Source organism: Ambystoma mexicanum, chromosome 1q (assembly GCF_040938575.1).
Source record: "Ambystoma mexicanum isolate Mex_15411 chromosome 1q, UKY_AmexF1_1, whole genome shotgun sequence".
Taxonomy (NCBI): domain Eukaryota; kingdom Metazoa; phylum Chordata; class Amphibia; order Caudata; family Ambystomatidae; genus Ambystoma; species Ambystoma mexicanum.
Window position 1 is genome coordinate 829,104,331 of NC_090922.1, and position 22,446 is coordinate 829,126,776.

At 45.7% G+C, this 22,446-nt stretch overlaps 1 protein-coding gene and 1 long non-coding RNA gene across 3 annotated transcripts in view; one reads left to right on the top strand and one right to left on the bottom strand.

Annotated features, from left to right (window-relative positions):
• KIAA1614 (KIAA1614 ortholog) overlaps positions 1-428 on the bottom strand; it is a 383,065-nt gene extending 382,637 nt beyond the window's left edge. For both annotated transcript variants that reach the window (XM_069641447.1, XM_069641446.1), the window contains exon 1: positions 9-428. In XM_069641447.1, coding sequence (XP_069497548.1) covers positions 9-43 — 35 coding nt within the window. In that variant the 5' untranslated portion in view covers positions 44-428. The remainder of the gene's footprint in view (positions 1-8) is intronic.
• LOC138537375 (uncharacterized) lies at positions 307-21,665 on the top strand. The gene is made up of 3 exons (XR_011285518.1): positions 307-362; positions 11,828-12,073; positions 18,607-21,665. It is a non-coding gene; the product is annotated as an uncharacterized lncRNA (long non-coding RNA).
• The last annotated feature ends 781 nt before the right edge of the window (positions 21,666-22,446 follow it).

Here is a 22,446-nt window from a genome sequence, read left to right on the forward strand (position 1 = left end):
GCACTCACCACAAGCCCAGCTGACTATAAAAGGGGAAGCACATGGCACGGGGACTCAGGAGGCACTCGACGCAGGGGGATCCCCATGGAGACCGCCTCAGCCCGTGTGCGACACGGGGAGGAGGCGCGGGGGACAAACATGGGGAGGGGGGCGGGCCCCCATCCTGCCAGATGCTGCAAAGCTAGAAAAATACCCTGCCTAGAGACTTCCTGTGGGTGGGAAAGAGGGGGGAGGAAAGTGCGGGAGTGGGGAGGGAACGGCTGGGGAACCACTGACAGGCCTGGAGTTTAGAGGCGGCAGGAGGGAGTGCGGGGGAGAAGCTGCGTCTGTGTTTGGGTCGAGGGATGGAGGAACACTTCAAGGTGAAGAAAATGGAGAGGGTGTTGGAGCGTTGAGAGGAGGGGGTGTTGGATGGAGGGGGCATACCCCAGGACACTTCCGAGACGCCAGGGGTTTAGAGGAGGGAGGGAGAGATGGACGGGGGAGTGGTGTGTGAATGGGAGAGGTGGGGGTTGAGCTTTTTAGTGCGAGGAGGGGTGACGGGAAAGGACCGGCTGGAATAACGGGAGACGAGGACAGCTTTCAGAGTTTGAGTTGGGGTCTGTGGGGAGGTTCTTCAAAGCACGGGGGTGCAGGGCGCCCTATAAGGGTGTTGAAAAGTGGGTGTCCCGCGTGGCGGGTATGCTTTCGGTCCGCAGGTTTGGGGGTCAAAATAATGAACATGTGCGCAGATGAATTATTCCGTTGTAACATGACGTGATTCCTTGCGCGAGTTAAGCGGCGTACACGTCTTATTTAGTTATTCTTTTGGGACATGCATCCGGCCGCTCGTTTATTAAAACCGAGGGATGGGCACTTTAAAGGACGGTTGGACTCGGGGAACCTGAGGGGGCTGGGAGGGAGAGCCGGGAACGGAGTAAAGGCGCTCGCGGGATGGCGAGGGAGAGGGGCAGACAGGAAAGGACCGAGAGAGGACAGTGATGCAGGGGCCGTTGCAACCGCTGGAGAGAGAGTGTGAGGTTTGGAGGAGAGATCAGTAGGAGGCTGAAAAGAGACAAGGGGCCATTGAAGCTAGAAGTCGAAAGATGGAGCGCTTGAGACAGAGAGGGGGGCGTGGGGATATTAGGGTAATGTGGCGAGGGGACAGGGCGTGTGAGGTTCTGAGCTTTCCCCAGCAAGCAAAGCTGGGCACCGAGTGAACACGAGAGCTTGACATGGAGGGAACAGACACTTTGAGGGCCTCATTATAAGGCTGGCGCCCCCGTAATGAAGGGGGCCGGTACGGGAACGCCCCCTTAATTCCGGGAGCGCTGATTACGAGCTTCCCATCGCGGACCCGGATCGCACGCCTGATAAAACCAGGCGTGCTTTCCGGGTCCCATGAGGGGAAGAGGGAGGCAATAACGGGCCAGATGTACTCTGCCCGTTATTACCTCCCTCCCGATTCCCGTTGAGCCCTATGGGGGCTGAAATGGGAATGGGGAGGAGTTCCTGCATGGAGGAATTACCGGGTCCTCCTATGTCGGAGTAACCCGGTAACTCCCTTTGCAGGAACCCGGTAATGGAGCCCAGAACAGAGGCAGCCATGGCTACCTCCATTCTCGTAATGAGGCCCAAAAGTATCTATTTCCATACGTTTAAGTCGAACAATGCCCATAGATTGTGTCTAAGCCACGCACGCCTGAGTCTTTTTTGAAGAGGGCCCACTTTACTCGCTTCTTAGTAATCGTACATTTGCCAGCAAAGGAACATGAGGAGTGATGATATAAAAAAGATCTGCTTTTGATGGCTTTCGACATTTAATGTGTATATGGAAGCGCCAGGCCTGCAAGAATGAAGTGAAGAAAGGCCAGCAGCTATATTACCAAATGCGCCGCGAATAAGAAGCGCATCTTTCAAACACAGTAGAGAAAGAAGATTACAGACCCAACACAGAGAGCCCATATGAGGACGCATCAAAGAGAAGGTTTGAAAGTAGAGGAAACTTCTTTTTGTTAGAATGACTCCAGAAACCCGAAGCCGGCGATTTCCATCTATTAAGATGATGTTCGCCAAAATAAGCACCAATCAGCCATCCACCTCCAGTAGATCTCTTCCCACTTCCCCGTCTCCCGCCCAAACTGAAGCAGGAACCTACACTGTTCATCCACCACTCCTCCTTTCCAACTGAACAGATCAGATAACCCCTGTCCAACCACCCCAACGCCACTCATCCAGACTGGAGGAAACAATTTAATATGAAAGAAAACAAGGAGTAGATGATCCATAGATGACTACCTCGCGGCGCTAGGAGAATTGGTGACAGATTTTCACCAGAGAGACACGCTTGGCCCCACGTGGAGAGATCCACTGGTAGTGGGATGGAGAAGATCAAAAAGGCAGGAGAAAACACTGCAATGCAAGACCCCAGCACTAAAAAGAAATATCAAATATATCAGGCAGTGTAGAGGAAAGTCTGGTGCCCAAGGACCTAAAGCAGAACCAAGAAAAAGAAGAATCAAGGCCAGTAAGGGGACTGAGTATCAATGGCCCCAGAAAGAGAGGGAAGAAAGAGAAAACAGACTGCAAAGTACTGTTAGGAGGCAAGTGCATACGAATGATGGCTGACTCAGGGTCAGGTCTCACAATCTTATCTATCGGAAGAACACTGTGAAGAGAGGTAGAAGGGAGAAGTGCCACAACTGAAGAAATCCAGGCCAAGGTCAGGAGGCCATGGAGGAAAAGAAATCGAAATACTAGAATACTTCAAGACAGAAATACTTTTCAATGGCGGAAAAAACAAAGGGCAAGTGTACGTCGGGGGAAGCAAAACATGCCAGGAAAGTATGCAGAAGTATTTGAAAGTACAATAGGAACCTTCAAAGGGTACATGCACAATATCAAAAAAGAAACCATGCCAGGAAAACAAAACAAGAGACAAGTACAAATGGCTGAAAGAGAAGAGCTACAGGTTCTACTAAAGAAGATATCAGAAGAAACATAATAAAAAACAGCCGTGGCGACAGAATGGCTAAGTCCTGTTGTAATTACATGGAGGAATGGATCAGACAAACTAAGAATGTGCATAGACTTCAGAGCATTGAACCAGGAAGTAGTGAGTGGCAATTTTCCCTTACCAAATATACCCGAGATGATACAATCACTACAGGGAGCAGCAATACTATCGAAACTCGGCATAAAGTGTGCATACCACCACGTGAAACTACATTTAGTTGGTAGCAGTTGTGATGCCACATGGCGTGTATCAATACAAGTGCATGACATTTTGGGTTGTGCTCATCGGTGTCAGTGTTTCAAAGAATCATGTCCGGAACACTCCAAGGCATAGCAAACGGACAGTTCTTTCAAGATGACATATTAATACATGGTCCCATACAAGAGGAACATGACAAGGCCCTAGAAAATGTTCTCAGGAAACTGAAAGAAAATGGGTTCAGGTTGAAGAAAGAAAAACGTGAGCTGCACAAAGACAAAGATTGAAGGCAAACGCATATGGCATTGGGTTGGCACTAATACAACACACACCCAAAGAAGCGTATACAGTAGCTTTTGCTTCGAAAGCATTAACGATCACAGAACAGCACTACTCCGTGACAGAAAAGGAAACGCTGGCGTGCACATGGGCGGTAAATCCCTTTAGAACATATTTGTGGGGAAGAAGATTCACGTTTTGGACAGACCATAAGCCTTTAGTGAACATACTAGGACAGAGATGACACCTATCAAAAGGATAAGAGAACCATATTGTTGTTGCCAAATGGACATGTTGACGGAGAAGACACTAACAAACTGCGCTCTATACAAAGACGCAGACAAGCGAATGACTACCAGAACCGAACCACTAGGAAATGTAGAATGGCCAACAGATGTGTGGGACTAACTAAGAGTAGATGTCATAGGGCCGGTGGAAGAACACCTCCCGGTTAAACAATATGCCGCAGTCATAGTGGATTATTCATCAACAGGGTAGGAAATGTGCACTTCATGCCCGAGATCACGACTAAATCAGCCACAAAGTGCTGGTAGTATTCAGAAGAGAAGGATACCCAAAATGCACAGTCACCGACAAGTGAGTCCAGTTTGTGTCTGAAGAAATGGGAGAATGCCTAGCAAGAAATGACATACATCACAAGAAGTCCACGCTATATCACCCACAAGGGAATGGGAAAGTGGAGGGAATTAATACATATAAAAAAGGGAGTCATCGAAGCACCCTTCAGAGAGGTCAGGGGAGGGTTGGAATGCCAAGAAGAAGTGAGCAAGAGCATAGCGGCACATAGGGTGACTCCTAAGAGCCCCACAGGAGTATCACCATTTTATATGATGAGAAAACGACCAACACACGACCCATTGATGAAATAAAGTGAGGGGCCAGTGGAAAAGAAACTGAGGGATGCTGAAGCAAGAGTGAAGGAAACTCCAAGGAAAAGAAAAATACCTTATACGAGGGAAGACATTAAAAGACAAGACATGCATCCAGGAGATTGGGTTAAAATCCGCATGCACCACAAAGACAGATAGACTATGGCCCTCATTACAAGGTTGCCGGCAGGCTGACGGTAGTACTGGTGGCCTATCGGCAACCTTGGCTTACCGTTTCCGCCACCCGGTATCCCAGTAACACTGGTATATTACAGGCTGCGGCGGAACGGTAAGTTCACATTCCAGTGGAGTCCAAGACTCCAAAACTCGACTGGAATGGGAATTTAGTAAGGGCAATAGGACTCCACGGGAATGGGAACCCTGAAGCACCAGCACCGTTAGAAATGGTGCTGGTGCTTCAGTGAATTATCTGCCGGTAAGGGACCTGAACTACCGGCAGGTCAGGCCTGCCGGTAGTTGACAGCCCCTACTGGCAGACTCAGAGTGACCAGGTCCACAAAAGGTGCTAGTAACGTTGTCACCGGCACCTTAGTTCCAGACCGGGTCACTCATAATGAGGGCCTATGCCTAGATATATTGCGCCCATTCAAATACAGAAAGTGCATGAGTATTATATTCAAACAACAAACAGGAAAATGGAATGCGGACAAAGTAGCACTGTAAAGTCGTAAAACAGCAGAAGAAAGAGCAAGAAGAGCAGAAGGTCAGAATGAAATGGCCGAATGCAGAGTACAAGAACCAAGAAATGAGAGTAAGGGAGTCACAAGAACCGGAAGAAGTACAGCAATACCACTGCAAGAACAGAAGACCTGGAACAGGGAGAATCTTAAGACATCGGAGAGAGCAAGGACAGAGGTAGAAGAACAAGTTACTTACCCCTGGTAACATTCTTTCGACTGGATGTTCCTCCCACATATTCCTCATCTTTGATATACGCTATCCAGCTTCAGCTGCTTTGGAAAAAAAAATTCGACAGAGGGCGGTGTGCGTTGATGCAGTCGACTCAATGTACCTCGGGGGGCTCTGTCTCAAGGATGATGTAAATGAAGGCATATATAGCACACGAAGCACCCGTTGGCTTCAGTTCTGTTTTTCTTACAGTAAAAACTACCCGCATAACCATGGGTTTGACCGTACTAAACTTTGAAGCAGCGATAGCTGTAGTAGCATGGGAAATTCTACTGTGGGGTAGGCTGAGAGGGTGATGCGGAATATGTGGGAGAAACATCCAGTCGAAAGAACGTTACCAGGGGTAAGTAACTTGTTCTTCGAGTGGATTGTGTTCTTCCACATATTCCTCATCTTTGATAGACTCCCAAAGCAGAATTTGATTGGGTGGAGGGAGTAAGAATTTAGTTTTCAATGGTTTTCATGAACCGAATGGTGGACAGCTTTTCCAAAGCTTCCATCCTGACCAAGGGAAGGCTCAAAGCAGTAATGCTTTGTGAACGTGTGAATAGTAGACCACGTAGCTGCCTCACAATTATTTTTGATCGGTACACCCCTTCGCATGGCTATAGAGGTAGCCATGCCCCTGGTGGAATGGGCCCTTAATCCGTCGGGAGGATCCTTGCCCGCTAGTCTGTAACATTCCAAAATTGCCAGAATGATCCACCTGATTAAGGTCTGTTTTATCACAGTCTGACCCAGTTTGTGACCTGTATAGCCTATAAAAAGCTGATCGTCAATACAAAGTTTGGATAGCCTAGATATGTAAAAGCTCAGAACTCTGCGTGGATCCAATCTATGTAATATCTCCTCCTCTTTGCCAGGATGAGGTGGAGGATAGAAAGTGGACAATACCATTTTCTGCCCTAGATGAAAATTAGAAATGATTTTGTGTAAAGATGAAGGATTAATCCTCAGAAGAAACCTATCCTTATGGAAGATAATAAAGGGTGGCTTCGTTGAAAGGCACTGCAATTCACTCACTTTACAGGCTGAGGTTAATGTTACCAATTGTCAGATCGCTTGTGTGGGATTCCCACCCTGTGAGTGAGGCATCCATCACTACTGTTATCTCCGACCATGCTTGTCAAAAAGGTTCTCCCTTCAAAATATTGTCCTCGCAGGTCCACCCAGGAGATCCTGTGCAACCCTGCCTGGAAACTGAAGTAGATCTAGCATGTTTCCTGAGAACTGGGACCATTGTGTCCTGACGGCCCATTCAAGGGATCTCATTCTCAGGCCAGCCTATGGCACCAGAAAAATGCAGGATGCCATGAGGCCGAGCAACCTCAAAAAATCGAAGGCCGGGAGACGCTGGGCACTTTGAAATTTGGAGACCATCTCTAGAATGTCTTGAGCCCTCACCTCCGGTGGTAAGCTTTTTCCCCAAGGATGTATCCAGTACAGCTCCGATCAACTGGAGCTTTTGATACAGAGTCATATGGGACTTCTTGTAATTGAGGGAGAAGCCCAGTCTGTGAAGAGAGTGGCAGGTGATGTTGAGATGATCCAGGACTTGTTCTGGAGAACGCACCTTAATCAGACAATCATCCAGGTAGGGGTAGACGTGAATCTCCCCTCTCCTGAGACTCGCTGCCACCACCGCCATCAGTTTGGTGAAAACTCTCGGGCGGAGGTAAGCCAAAATGGCAGAACTCGAAACTTATAGTGAGAACCGCCAACAGCGAACATCAGGTATTTTCTCTGCTTGAGATGGATTGGCACATGAAAATAAATAAGCATCCTGAAGGTCCAATGACACCATCCAATCCTGGAGTTGGAAGGCCTGAATGATCTGAGAAAGTGTGACCATCTTGAACTTGTCCTTCCTGAGGAACTTGTTCAAGTATCTCAAGTCCAAAATGGGTCTAAGTCCTGCGTCCTTCTTGGGTATTTGGAAATATGGAGAGTACCATCCCTTGTTCCTCCCCGCCACAAACACTGATTCTATAGCGCCTTTCTCTAGAAGGGTCAATATTTCCTGCACAAGGAGCGGATCTGGAACCCTCAAAGAGTGGCTCCCTGGTGGACGATTCTGGTTTATCTGAATGAAAGGAAGGCAGTAACCGCGGGCTATGGTTTCCAATGCCCAAGCATCCGAAGTAATGTCTCGCCATTCTTTCAGATGCTGAGACAGTATGCCTCCCACTGGTGTTTTGTGACTCAAGACCTCAGAGAGGTTTTGAGGCAGCTGATGCAGTGGCTGTTGGTAAGGATGCCCCTGCTTCAGCGGGCTTTGCACCTCTTCCTCGTCCATCACAAGGGACTCTTCTTTGGCCTCTTTGAGCAGCCATTCCTCTCGCTCTTCCAACTGAGTAGTAGTAGCGAAAAGATCTACCCCTCCAAGGCTGTCCACTTGGGTGAAAAGGCTGAGGCTGCCTAATAGGGGCACCTAAGGATTTGGCTGCCGCCTTTAAGGTCTGCAACTTCTGAAGGCTTTTGTCAGCCTTGTTGCCAAAAAGGTCTGACCCGTCAAAAGGCATGTTGAGGAGTCTGGATTGCACATCCGGCGCAAATCCCGACTTCCGCAATCATGGATTTATGGCTCGAATTACTGCATATTACAGTGCTTTTTGCCATGGCTCTGCTGATGCTGTCAGAAGAATCCAGACCCGAATGAGAGACTCACACATGTCTTCCTTGCCGTCTCTAAAAATAGCCAAGCACCCATCTGTTTCCTCTCCCTTGGGCATGCGCTCTGCCGCCATGGAAATACAGTCCCATAGAGTGATTGAGAATTTTGCAAGGGCACATGTGTAGTTGGCTGATTTAAGATCCATGCTCCCGGCAGAAAATACTTTTCTTGCCCATCCATATACTCTCTTGTCATCCTTATCTGGAGAGATAGTTGGATAAGCTGCCTGATGGGAAGTTGTGTTAGGTGCCTGTACCACCAGACTCTCTGGAGTGGGGTGTTTAGACAGGTAGTTGGGGTCACGACTGGCAGGGCGATATTTTTTGGTCTGATTTTTGTTTACTGCAGGATTAGTCTCTGGCGTCTCCCAATTTACTGCCACCCTTTTTTGGAGAGCGATATGAAATGGTAAAATAGGATCCAGCTGAGGAGGTCCGTCAGATCATCCTGTTCAAAGGGGAGGGTAGGCCTACTCCACCCCATATAGACTACAGCTTTAGACATTATCTCTCTATATGAAGCATCTGCGTGTTCACCAGCTTCAGGTCTACCAAAATCCAGCACTGGCTGTTTGTAAATTATCATAACAATCTTTCAATATAAACTCTTCCGAAATAAAGCTCTCAGGCACATATGTGTACCAAATTGAAGATCAAAAGGCACATCATTGTCTGATGGCTCATTGTCCTCATAATTTGAGGTGAGAGATTTGAAATAATCTTTCCTTGGCAAAGGAATATAGGTCTTGTCTGGGATAAGCATCAAAGGCTTAAGAAACGGTGAACTTAATGCTCGAGAAGTCGGCGAAATCTTTTTCGGCTTCGATGGCACAGCTGACTTCGATGATGTCGAGGGCATAGCTGGCGTCAAGTCGCAGCTGACGTCAATGGTGTCGATGACCTCGACTTATGTCTGGACTTACGGCTCAAAGGATCCTTTGATGACTTGTCATCATGTCGAGGCCTTGACGGCTCTCAATGTGGATCTGGCCTTCGTCCCAGGCTTGAGGGTGCGTTGGATTTGGCTTGAGCCCTTTCCTTACCAGCTTCTTTGGAAGGCGCGGTAGGAGCATGGCTTGCCAAGGGCTTTTGTTTTTGAAATATTTTTAGCATTTCAGATCTAAATGCTTCCCGTTCTGCAGGTGTGGAGCTTTTCGTGGGACAAGGTACCCTCTCAGGGGAGGTGTCTTACAACGGAGTAAAAAAAGCCGACCTCTGGTGCCTCTTTTTCGACTTCCTCGACAGCGATGAGGAGTGGTGGGAGCCACTCCTTGATCATGATCTTTTAACCTTCTTCCTTTGATGACAGTCGCCTCTCGGCTCCTCGTACAAAGGTTTCTTCGACAGGGTAGTCAATGGAGATTTTTGGGGGGTTTTACTTACAACCAATTTCCCCTTTCGCTCCTTCAGAGCCTTTCCGGTCATTGACTGGCACTTGGAGCAGGCTGAGGTCTTGTGCTCCACCCCGAGACATCACAGACAAACACGGTGTGGGTCGGTTAACGACATCTTAGAATCACTATCTCGACACTTCTTGAACCGGATCTTCGGGTTAGTAGGTGTCGAGGAAGAAGACATTATTGCGAAGAACAAAGGAAGCGTGCCATCGTTTCTCGAAGCCACAGCCTATCTATGCCAGTAATAGTCACTGTAAATCCCTTAGATTAAGCTGCAGCCACAACCTGCCAATAACAGTAATGGTCAGTGTAAATCACTTGTATCAGGCTCCATCTTCAACCTAACTATGCCACTAAAGCTCACTCTAAATCACCTGCAAGATGCTGCAGCCACAACTAACCTATGCCATGATGACGTAAAGACATTTGCTCAGGATCACATAATGGGGTCAAGCAGGGAAATCCAGATCTGTACCATGGTTCTTGAAAACTGCAGTTTGTAATTTACACTAACATTCAGTAATGTCCACTGTTCAGTTTAGTAATGGTCACCTTTAAATTTCTTGCAGGAGCAAGAGGCCACAACCTAACTATGCCAGTAATGGTCACTGTGAATCCCTTGCATGAGCCTGCGGCTACAACCTATCTCTGCCAGTAATGGTCATTGTATGAGGCAGTGTGGCAATAACCTATTTATGCCAGTAATGGTCACTGTAAGTCATTTTCATGAGGCTGTGGAGTCATCCACAATTCTACTATTCCCCCCTTTACTAACTCCAAACAAAAACCTACACACATCCATTATCCATGCACACACTTTATCCATGCCGCAACACATATGAATACTGAGAGTTGGGGCTATGACAGATTGCCATCTACAAGGGTTTGGAAATCCTAGCTTTTATATTTATATTCACATAAAAGGATGTAGATAAGTCTGTTTCTGAAAGAGGGGTCTGCTAATCATGCCCCGTTTCATAAATGGTCCATGCCAAAATTATAGTGTGTGTATATATGCCTTATTGTAGCCAGTAAAAAGTTGACACGTTTGAAGGGATGTTTAATTTGGTTGTATATGAACATGTCCTTAAAAATTGTGAGCAGCTAGTGGACAAGACTATCACAGTTTCTAAACAACTTGAAAGAGCTGCCGTTAGGTATGTGAGTGCTTGTGTCCAGAAGAAATCTCAGGTTAACGCACTCAAAGCAGAGGCATCTGAAAATAGTAAACATAAGGAGGGTAAGGACAGAGGACCTGACCCTTCTTCTGAAGGTCCCCAAAAGCTTGAAGTGATATCACAGACACATGTCCTGTCTGCCAACAAAGAAAAGAAGAGTGAGGTTCCATCTACCACTGAAGCCCCCGTCCATTGACCTCCTTCGTCGCACTTAGCATGTTCCCTCTCTTCCTCATCTGCTAACACCCCTGTCTGTCGCAGTGACTGGCTGACTGATTCCATCTGAGTTCTACAGGGCACCAGGCCCCCGCTCAGTCCAACTCCCTCCTCGCACTTAGGATGTTGACCCTCACACCCTGCACCGCTTGCAATCCTTGGGACTTGCCCTCTTGGCCTCCCCTTACCACTCACCGGGCCTCTGATACCCCACACCCACTTCCACCGCCCCCTTATCACCTGCACTCTCTCCTCCTTACTCTACACTGTCAAACTAGAAATTATATCGTGCCTCCTATTGCTATGAATATATGTATATTGGCCTACGCCAAGCTGCTAACAAGCTGCTTATAAACTACATGTGAATAAACTCGCATTGCAAGGTCCTGACCTTAGAAACCATGTAAACTGTCATTTTGGGTCAAGCCGCCATTTTAGGTTTTCTTGCTCTATAAAGTCACCATGTGAGCTAAAATGGTAGCCTATGTTATTCAGAACAGTACTTGATTGTCATGACCTCTGTACAGCTAATGTATAACCTGCCTGCAGGCCACTTGTTAGGGTCATGAGCTGAGACCTTGTCCTTCTGCTGACCTGTGTGCAATGGATTACCTGTATCACCGAAACTGATCTATAATTGAATGAGAACACCTGCTTAACTATATTGTATAAATTAAGCCCTGCATTGTAATGTTAGGCCTAGAGCATACATTATTACCATTTCTTCTTGTTAATGTATAAACCTAAGATGAACTAGATTTGACCTGGCAAGGGACCCTAGAGCAGTAACCTATTTATGGAATGGTTAACCTGAAGAAAGGCTGGACAACAGGCTGGAGAAATGTATAAAAGCCTGACTGTTTCAATGAATATTTGCACTCACTGAGCACACCGAACCACGCCAGAGTTCGCTGTGTTGTACTGAGGGTCGATAGCTATCTGAATTTTGTTCTGTTCTTTTGTAACTGGATTCAGTATAAAATAAAGTACTTTGTATGTTCCTTTGTAGCCTGTGTTTGGTGTGTTTCCTTTTTGGTTACCCTGCCTCATATTATTTCCTTGTTTTCACAGTTGGCGCCCGGAATAGGGACCCTCAAGATTGATGCCGGATTATTGAAGGTTGACGTACGCTATCGGACCTGGATCGGATCGTGTGACATAACGGGCCCGACTGAACGAGACGCGACACCTCAACAGCGCTGCATGATCCGTTCCCTGGACGATAGCCGTGTGGTCTGAGACGGCATCTTAACGAGGGTCAATTTTTGAGGCGGGCAGATTTGCCAAAATCACCATACACAAGGAAAAATGTGCTAGGTAAGTCCTTTGTAAACCGATCGGTCCTCCTTAGGTTTGGTCAGGTGAGTCGTTACCCGACTCTTAATTCAACCCTGACAATTTGAATTTGGCGCATTGACCAGGTAACACCGAGTATTTGAGAAATGCCTGGGAAATTGTCTAGCTGCTTTAGGGCATTATTCCGCAGCGATAAACAATCTTTGGAATTTAGCCATCCCTGGCACCACAGGAGGGGTCACCGGCATGTACTATGTACTGTAACCATGGCATTGGAAGTGTAGTATTTAATAAAATTTGGCACAGACATGCCTCCGAACTTCAGTGGCCAGTCAATGGTAGTTTTGAGATCCCTCGTATTGAATATTTAGAGTCAGTCTTGTTAAAAAAGAAGGCCAGACCTGCAGCATTTGATGTTTTGCAAAATTGGAAAAGAGAAGCGTTGCAGCAGCTTAAAAGTAGGGAAAAACATGTGCGCCGTCATAAAACAAATGCTGAAAAGGCGTTGTTATATGATCAGGACAAACAGTCTGAGTCGGTTAGGAATATGGACAGGGCTTTCTCACTCGGTATTCAGAAAATCTATCCTTCTAAAGATCTTCATGTTTCTGATGAGTTTATCGACAAATTGTTAAATGAACGAAGGCCTGGTGCCTCTGCACCACCTCCGTATGTTCCTCTTCCTCCTGCTGTACCTCTTCCTGCTGTTATTCCTGCTCTTCCTGCTCCACCTGTTGTTCCTATTCCTCCAGTTGTTGTTCCTCCACCTGCTCCTCTGCCTCTTCCCATTGCACCAGTAATAGTACCTCCATTGAATTTGCCTGCACCCTCACTCCCAAGTAGTTCTGTACCGCTTGTAGTTGATCAGGGTGCAGGGTCGAGGATTGTTACTCGTAATACTGTTCCTACAGAAAAGAAACAGGATTTGTTTGCATGGGCTAAGCATTGTATGGAGAGAGATGATCGAGCTAATGTTCTTGCCACACTTTCTAATATGGATAATTTTCCTGAGAAAAATGTTTTCATTGAAGGTTAAGGGATTCATTTATGTGTAATGTGGGGTAAATTAAATAATGCAGACCTCCCACAAGGGTTGAGGGACCTGAATACTTTAGCGTTTTCAAGAGACACTGTGGAGAAGGTACATGAGCATGTTGAGAGGATATTTGAGTATAGAAAGGAGTTGGAAAGGTTACGGAATGAGGATGACAAAGAAGAAAGTATGTATGTACAGAAACGATTTCTTCCGTGTCGTAAATCGACATCTGAGGAGGCGCGAATAGGTACAAAAGATGCGATTAGATGGATTTCAGACATATCGATAACTCCAGTTGAGGTATATGACACATGTAGTCAATATACGCTAGAAATGCAGAGGAAAGTGATACAGGTAATGGTAGAGTAACTGCAGGATGAATGTTTAAAGAGAAAGGTTAGTTGTCCCACAGAGTTATTCAGCATTTATAAGAGAGCTTTTTCACTTGACACTTCTTCAACTGCTTTAGCGCTCGACTTAGCTCTGTTGCTTAGTAAGCGTTCGGAGTTGCCTACATCTCAGTTGCCTATGAGAGAGGTTCCTCCGACATTTGTCCCAAAGGTCGAGATTCCTGCTAATGCTGCAGCAGGTACACCTGCTGTGGACATTCCTGCACATTATGTATCGCAGTTTGTTCACGTCCCGTTTTCACGACAGGAAGTGAATACTATTAGACAAACTATTCCTGACATTAGGAAAAATCCGACAGGGTTCTATAAAGAGATAGAGTCCGTTTTGCAGTCCTCAGTGTTTACCCTAGGCGACATTGATTTGCTATTCCCTGTACTCCTGCCTGTAGATTTGTGGAAACAAGTTAGAACTATAGACGATGTACCAGGGTTGGGAGATACATGGGCTAACATAGTTAGGCTTGATGGGGAAAGGCCAGCTGGTGAGAGACCACCTCAGGTGATACTAACTTTGCCTGACAGAATCATTGCAAAACTGAAAACTATAATCCCCGAAAAGAGAATTATTTGGGACAAGCTTACGGCCTGTGTCCAAGGAAAATCTGAGGGTGCTACCGAGTTCTTTAATCGGTTCGAACAGGTATTCTCGGATTTCAGTGGACAAGACTTAGGCACAGAGTCTGGGAAAAGATTATTTGTGGACAAATTTGTACGTGGATTGCTGCCTGACATCCAGTCACAAATTATGTCTTCTGAGAGCGCTTGGCAGGCGAAATCCCAATCAGAAGTACTGCACATGGCTCAGTACTACGAGAACCGTGTCAATAATGAAAAAGATAGAGTCAAGAAGAGAAAAGGTGATTTGAAGACTAAAGTATTGTTACAGCAAATTGTTAGAGGCCCCAGAGGGGGTAGTTCGCAGATTAGAGGTCAGTATTTTCCACAAGGGAATGTGCCCTTGGGTCCTGTGAATATTAACCAGTGTGCCTATTGTCGCCAGGAGGGTCATTGGCGTGCACAATGCCCCGTCCTTCGACAGAGGTCGAATAACACATTTGGAAATATGGGTAGACGATCCAGAGGTCGCCCGGGTGCAGGGGGCCCTGGTAGAGGCCAGTTTTCGCAGGATCCCCAACAACCTTTTTCACAGGATAATCAGACTTCGAGTGTGGATACTAGAAACATATTTGGTCATCCTTCTGCTGCATATCTATCTGAAGAGCTTCCTTTTGATGATATTTTGTTTCATTAGGATTGCCCGAAGCAGGGTTTGGAACCTACACCTATTCCCGTTAATCAGAAAGGTCCCTACGTTGAAATGGTAGTGGGAAATAGGAAACATCAATTTTTGATAGACACAGGAGCACAGAAGTGCTCCATTGATCATTCTCGGGTTCCAAACATTCCACTGTCAGGGCAAACCAATGTTTCTGTAGGGTTTTCTGGCACACCAGTTGTTTGTCCGGTTTCTTCACCGGAACCTATTTCTTTGGGTCCCTTTACGGACCACTGTCCATTTCTCTTGACTTTGAATTGTGGAGAGAATTTGCTGGGGTTGAATCTGTTGAAGGAATTAAATGCGGTAATTCATTGTTCTTCTGATGGAGTGCGTTTGACGATTTCACCACAGCAATGTTCTGTTTCGCAATTCTTGACTAGACCTTTGCCGCCAGAATTCAGTAATGTACCAGAGTGTTTGTGGGCAGTTGATGACAATGATGTCGGTGTTTTGCAGATTGAGCCTGTTAAAATAGTTTTGAAACATGGAATTAAGCTGCCCCGTATTCCACAGTATAAGATCTCAGTTAGACCCCGAGTTTAGCTAGTAGACCTTGAGTTTAGCTAACCAATTGAAAATGCCCCCAATGGAACTGAACATTTATAATCCAGAGACATATGGTTTCAACCTCTGAGTGGGGGCCTATCAACTTCAAAATTTATATAGTGTTGACTATTCTGAGAAAAAGTTTTTTCAAATGTTTTTTTCTAATGTGTGTATATAACTGTCTTTTGCATTGTATGAAATACTGTGTACATGAACATGGATATTTATTGGTTCTTTTTTGTACATATTGTGCTTGATTTGGAATTTATGTTGAGTTAATAGTGCTTGGTAATTGACAGACCTTGCTTATGAGTAATAATTGAAATAATAAAAAGTCACTTCTGTATAATGCTTAAACAGAAGTACGAAATGGTGATTTTTGTAAAATGTATCCCTATGAAAACTTAGGTGGACACAGAAAACTAGATAGCTTGTGCCATATTTCTGGTATTGAGAAGTTTATTATAAATTAAATTTATATATATGTTTAGTGAACCTGTCAGGACACTTTTTTGTTTTGTGGCTCAGTTGAAGGAGAGCAAGCTTTGAAGAGCATTGTTTCCGATTTTGTGCATCGTGGGGTGATTGAGGAGATTGCAGGAAGTTTGTGCAATAGTCCGATTTTACCCGTGTAAGAAAAGGTGATAATGCAATTCCATTTCGTTTTATAATTGATTTACGTGCCATTAATAAAGTCGTCGCTCCGCAATTTCCAATTGTGCCAGATGTGACGACAATATTAACCATGATTCCAGCTACGGCTACTCACTGCAGTGTTGTGGACCTAAAGAATGCTTTCTTCAGTATTGCTATACATGAGGATAGTAGATACTTGTTCGCGTTCACCTTAGGGGGACGCTCATTTACATTTACTCGTGCACCTCAAGGTTATACTGAGAGTCCTAGTATTTATAGTAGGGCTTTGAAAGAGCCGCATGATACCCTTGGATTGCCCCCTACTTGTACGTTGCTTCAATATGTTGATGATTTGCTTTTAGCCGCTGACTTTGAGAGCTCTTGTAAAGAGGGCACTGTGTTGTTGCTCATCCATCTAGCTAAGCACGGTCACAAAGCTTCGCTTAAAAAGTTTCAATATTGTTGCCAGGAGGTCGCCTATTTAGGCTATCTCCTGTCAAAGGAGGGAAGAAGATTGACACCTGAAAGAATAAAACACATTTCTGGCATGTCTGTCCCAAATACACAAAAGGAAGTTAGAGCCTTGATAGGTATGGCTTCTTACTGTAGGTTATGGATCCCAAACTTCTCACTAGTGATAAAACCGATGTTGGGCTTGACGAAGAAGGGTATTTCTTCGCCATTGCCATGGAATACGGAGCATCAACATTCATTCGAGTTGCTCAAGACTGCATTATGTTCGGCGCCAGTTTTGGGCACACCGAACTATGAGAAGGCCTTTGTGTTGTTTGTGCATGAATGTGATGGATGTGCTTTGGCTGTATTAACGCAGGAACATGGAGGGAAGAATAGGCCATGCGGTTACTACTCTTCCGCCCTTGATCCTGTTGCATGCCCTTTTCCAAGATGTTTGCGCGCTGTCGCTGCTGCGTCTGTAAAACAGAGTGAGGGAATGGTCCTAGGCCATGATTTAACCCTGATGGTGCCTCACTCTGTAGATATTCTATTGAACAAAACCCAAACGCAACACCTCACTTCCGCACGACTGACAAGATATGAATTAATCTTGTTTGCTCCCCACATTCAAATTAGGAGGTGCTGCGTTCTTAATCCGGCTGAACTCCTACCTTTCCCGCAAAATACTGTTTGCGGTGACGAAGAGTCACATGACTGCCTGTATACTACTGAACAAGAAACAAAAGGCAGAGTTGATTTGAGGGACACTCCTTTGGATAACCCACAAGGGGAGCTGTTTTGTGATGGCTCCTGCTTCAAACTACTGGATGGTACATCCACAGCTGCTTATGCAGTCACTACATTGAGTACGGTTGTGGAGACCAAGAGAATTACGCATAACTCTGCGCAGGCCGCAGAGATTATAGCATTGACTCGAGCTTGTGAGCTTTCCAAAGGGCTAACAGTAAACATATATACTGATAGCCAGTATGCCTTTGGGGTGGCTCACAACTTTGGGAGACTTTGGTCAGAGAGAGGGTTTTTAACTTCGCATGGCACCAAGATCCAACATGGCTCCCTGATAGTACAATTGCTTTCAGCGCTTGCGCTCCCTAGTCAGTTAGCAATCATTAAGTGCGCAGCACATCGCAAGATTATAGATGATGTAGGGAAAGGGAATGCTTTCGCTGATCAAATAGCTAGACAAACTGCCTCTGATCTCCTCACGGAGATGTATGTTTCAAGGGAGACTGTAGATGCCTATGCAATGGATGAGGGTGTTGGGTCTGTACGGGATATCCAAGCCAATGCCACATTAGAGGAATCCAAGAGGTGGGCTGAGGGCTTGGGGAAACTCGATGATGATGGGTGTTGGGTGGACATGGTTGAAGGGAAATGGTTGCTTCCTAATGCCTATATAGTAATGATGGTTACCATGGCACACGGCCCCACACATGTGTGCGCTCAACAGATCACGAGAATGTTAGAGAAAGTCTGGGTAAATGATAAGATTTCAAAAATTGCCCAGCATTATGTCCAAAATTGCATGATTTGCCTACAACACAATGTGGGAAAGGGGACAGCAACTCCAAGAGGTAGCTTTGGGCCTCCTTCTGTCCCGTTTGAAGTGATTCACTTTGACTTTATTGAAATGGAGCGATGTAACAATCTAAAATATGTCCTTGTGGTCATTTGCGCCTTTAGTAAGTGGGTCGAGGCTTTCCCTGTTAAAGACGCTACAGCAATGACCACTGCAAAGACCATGTTAAAGGAATTCTTCCCACGGTTCGGTTTGCCGAGAGTTATCTGGTTGGATAATGGTCCGCATTTTATCGCTGCTGTAATTCTACAGATATGTACGGCATTGCAAATTGACAAACGATTCCATTCGGCCAGACATGCCCAGAGTGCCGGATTAGTGGAAAGACACAATGGTATCATAAAAAACAAGCTTGCTAAGACGTGTGCCAGCACCAAACTAAAATGGCCGGACGCCTTACCGATCGTGTTACTTTCAATGCAGACAACCCCTCAAACTAAGACTGGGCTCTCTCCCTTTGAGGTGGTAATGCGGAGACCTGCTAATATTTGGGGTTTGCCTAAAGGCTGCGCATTGCGCGATGTAGAAAATGTACTTCTCTCCGACTATTGTAACCAATTGACTAAAAACCTGTTTTCAATTTATCACCAGGTGCGAGAGGCATTGCCGGTGCGGTACGAGGGCCCCGGTCACAGTCTTCGACCAGGGGATTGGATCCTCGTTAAATCCTTCGATAGAGCGTCTTGCCTCGCACCACGTTGGAGGGGCCCCTACCAGGTGCTCCTGGTCACTGAGACTGCGGTGCGGGTAGGAGGACGTCGCCACTGGATCCACGGCAGCCACACCAAACGGATCCCACACCCAGTGCCATACGATACAGAAGACGCAGAACCCCTTTCCGACATTGAAACCAACGCACCCGAAACGGCAGACGGTGGAAAGAGAGTATCGGAGGCCGTTCCGGAAGTTGTAAGGCCCGACAAAACGGCCATCTTGCCTCCTTGCTCTCCCACTGCATCGTTTGTGGATCATCCATCTTCTGATCCAACTTCCGTTCACTCGCCACCTCCTGTGGGAAGTGACGACATCCTGTCTGCTGATTCTTTTGCACCGGAAACTGTGAAGTATAATCTCCGCCCAAGGAGATAGGTTTGCAATACGGCTCTTGCTGTACAATTGAAAGAATTTGAGGGCTTGCCTTTTTTTGGCCCAATTGCATAAAGGGTTCTGCTGGCTAAGGGTTGTGGGAAAAGACATTAAGAAGACGCGCGACCGGAGTCGCCAGCAAACAAACAATTGGTGTTTCTTGATTGAAGACGACAATGCCCGCATCCGCTACCGTTCGTACTGAACTTTTGGACAAAAATGTGACTAGGAGAGACAATGAGCAGATATGTATGGGGGCCCCGAAAACGTTTTGTTGTCTACTGGTGATAATCACGGGACTTTTAGTAACTGTTGGTTGTGGGTTTTGGTATTTGGAGAGAATGTACCCTTTGAATGATTTCCTACCTGTTGAAAATATAACTGTTGTTCCCACTCCTTCTGTGCAACTACATACCTTGTCACCTAGAGATCTTTTGCATAGACGGAATTATCAAAATAACACTCTACTTCTAATTATGAATGCTACCCAAGCAATCTTTAACAGAACTAATTGTTGAATCTGCTCGCATTTACCGCAACATGGGGATAAGGGGCTAGGTTGGTATATTCACCCTTTACCTTTGACAACTGCTTGTTATGCTTCACTTAGAGCACTGTTTTTTGTCCGATGGAACGATAGCATCTCGAAGAACTTTGATGGCACTAATTCGAATAGTTTTGAGAAACGTGTTCTGACTCCCCTGGAATGCTCGCTTTTCGCAAATAGGAGTAAGCTCAATATTGCTTCTATTAGGCCTTCTGATAGACTGTCTCGTCCTTTCCAATCTTTGATTTCCTTTAAAATGGCTCCAATAGGCAATAAGGATGCCGTGCCTCCTTCTTATACTGTTAAACATAGTCCTGATTCAGTTTCTTTCTGCATCCAGAGGAATGGCACCCGGTCAATGGGAGATTTTAAAGGTTGTGCCAACGTTGCAAATTTGACTGGGGAAGACAGACCTTTGTATGTAGGCGAACCTATCTATTTTGTTTGCGGTAATGTAGCATTTCCATGGTTGCCCAAGGATTGGCAGGGAACTTGTTATCTAGGAATCCTGTTACCTGGGGTGTTTATAGCAAGTACTGTAGAGGTTTCGAAGGCTCGTCCACGGCGGGACGAGAATGGCGACACTCCAGCACAGGTTTTAGGAGATGTAGCGAAATCATTCCTTCCATTCTTTGGGCAGATAGCGAATTCCGAGGATATCAGGAAACTAGCGAGAATACTGGAGAGAACCATCAACCGGACCACAGATATACTCTATAATATGACTTTAGAGCAGAAAGCGATCAGATTGGTAGCGCTTCAGAACCGGATGGCATTAGATGTCATTCTGGCTGAACGTGGTGGAGTATGTAAACTAGTGGGGTCCGCTTGCTGTGTTTTTGTACTGGATTCCTCCCCAACTATTTTTAAGGCAATACAGAATCTGCACATTCTTAGTTCAGAAGTGCATGTTCCCGAGGGAAATTGGGATCTTAGCGCTTGGTTCTGGGACTTCTTGCGGTCTTGGGGTTGGAAAGTGCTTTCAGTCTTGCTGATTATTTTGGGAATTCTGCTATTTCTTTGTTGTTGTATCCAATGTCTACCAAGTATATGTTCAATGCTAGGGGGATGTTGCGCTCAGGCGATAGGTACAATAGGACATAGTGTATGCCCCGGATAAAACCTCTAAGGAGTATGTACTGAAAGAGATCTTAGTAAAAGATCTAATGGCGATAGATATTTCTGACAGCTATTCAGGGTGTATGGACGATGACACATGGAGTTATTTGCAAGGAGATCAGAAGTAGTTTAGCACTTGGCATAGGCCAAAAGGAGAGTTTGTCAAACTAGAAATTATATCGTGCCTCCTATTGCTATGAATATATGTATATTGGCCTACGCCAAGCTGCTAACAAGCTGCTTATAAACTACATGTGAATAAACTCGCATTGCAAGGTCGTGACCTTAGAAACCATGTAAACTGTCATTTTGGGTCAAGCCGCCATTTTAGGTTTTCTTGCTCTATAAAGTCACCATGTGAGCTAAAATGGTAGCCTATGTTATTCAGAACAGTACTTGATTGTCATGACCTCTGTACAGCTAATGTATAACTTGCCTCCAGGCCACTTGTTAGGGTCATGAGCTGAGACCTTGTCCTTCTGCTGACCTGTGTGCAATGGATTACCTGTATCACCGAAACTGATCTATAATTGAATGAGAACACCTGCTTAACTATATTGTATAAATTAAGTCCTGCATTGTAATGTTAGGCCTAGAGCATACATTATTACCATTTCTTCTTGTTAATGTATAAACCTAAGATGAACTAGATTTGACCTGGCAAGGGACCCTAGAGCAGTAACTTATTTATGGAATGGTTAACCTGAAGAAAGGCTGGACAACAGGCTGGAGAAATGTATAAAAGCCTGACTGTTTCAATGAATATTTGCACTCACTGAGCACACCGAACCACGCCAGAGTTCGCTGTGTTGTACTGAGGGTCGATAGCTATCTGAATTTTGTTCTGTTCTTTTGTAACTGGATTCAGTATAAAATAAAGTACTTTGTATGTTCCTTTGTAACCTGTGTTTGGTGTGTTTCCTTTTTGGTTACCCTGCCTCATATTATTTCCTTGTTTTCACAACACTTCCATTCCCACCCTAGCACTTCCTGTTTCGCGCTTACCGGCACGTCCCCCTTACCCCTCTCCCTCACACTTCTTGTTACTACACTTGCATGATCCGAATGTCACAAAGCCTAGAAGGACCGTTATTGTTATCCTCTCCCTTGTTCCCCTCTTTTGTCTTGTGGCACCTTGAACACCATTTGTTGTTCAGAAGCCTTACAAATATACAATAAATAAAAAAGTGTGGACTGGGAAACTGTAGCATGGGTCTGGAAGCATGTGTCCTACAGCACGAGTAGTGACAACCCTTGCCTGGAATGCAACTTACGAGAGTTGTAATGGAGATGAGCGAGGGAGACGGTTGGCAGAGAAAACAGGAGAAGGGAGCCACATCGTGGGGCTCGATACCATTTACTTCTTTTTATATGTAGTACAGTTAAATTATAATAATAACAATAAAGTACATGTTTTACTTATGCTTCCTGTTTCCCCCATCTTTACAAGTGGCTATGAGGATCAACGACCCTCACCGCACCGCAGTTGCAGCTGAAACCGCAACGTTGAGATGAGAGCCACCCATTCCCTCTGCGGCGCCGTCTGACAGCAAGCGACGCCGCCGCATTGAGACGCGCGTTTACAAATATTTCATTGCTCCCAGCCTTATGAATGCTGTGTGCCTTCTGGCACAAATCATAGCAGCCTCCAGCGTCCGTCCAGTAACCAATCTTGCATA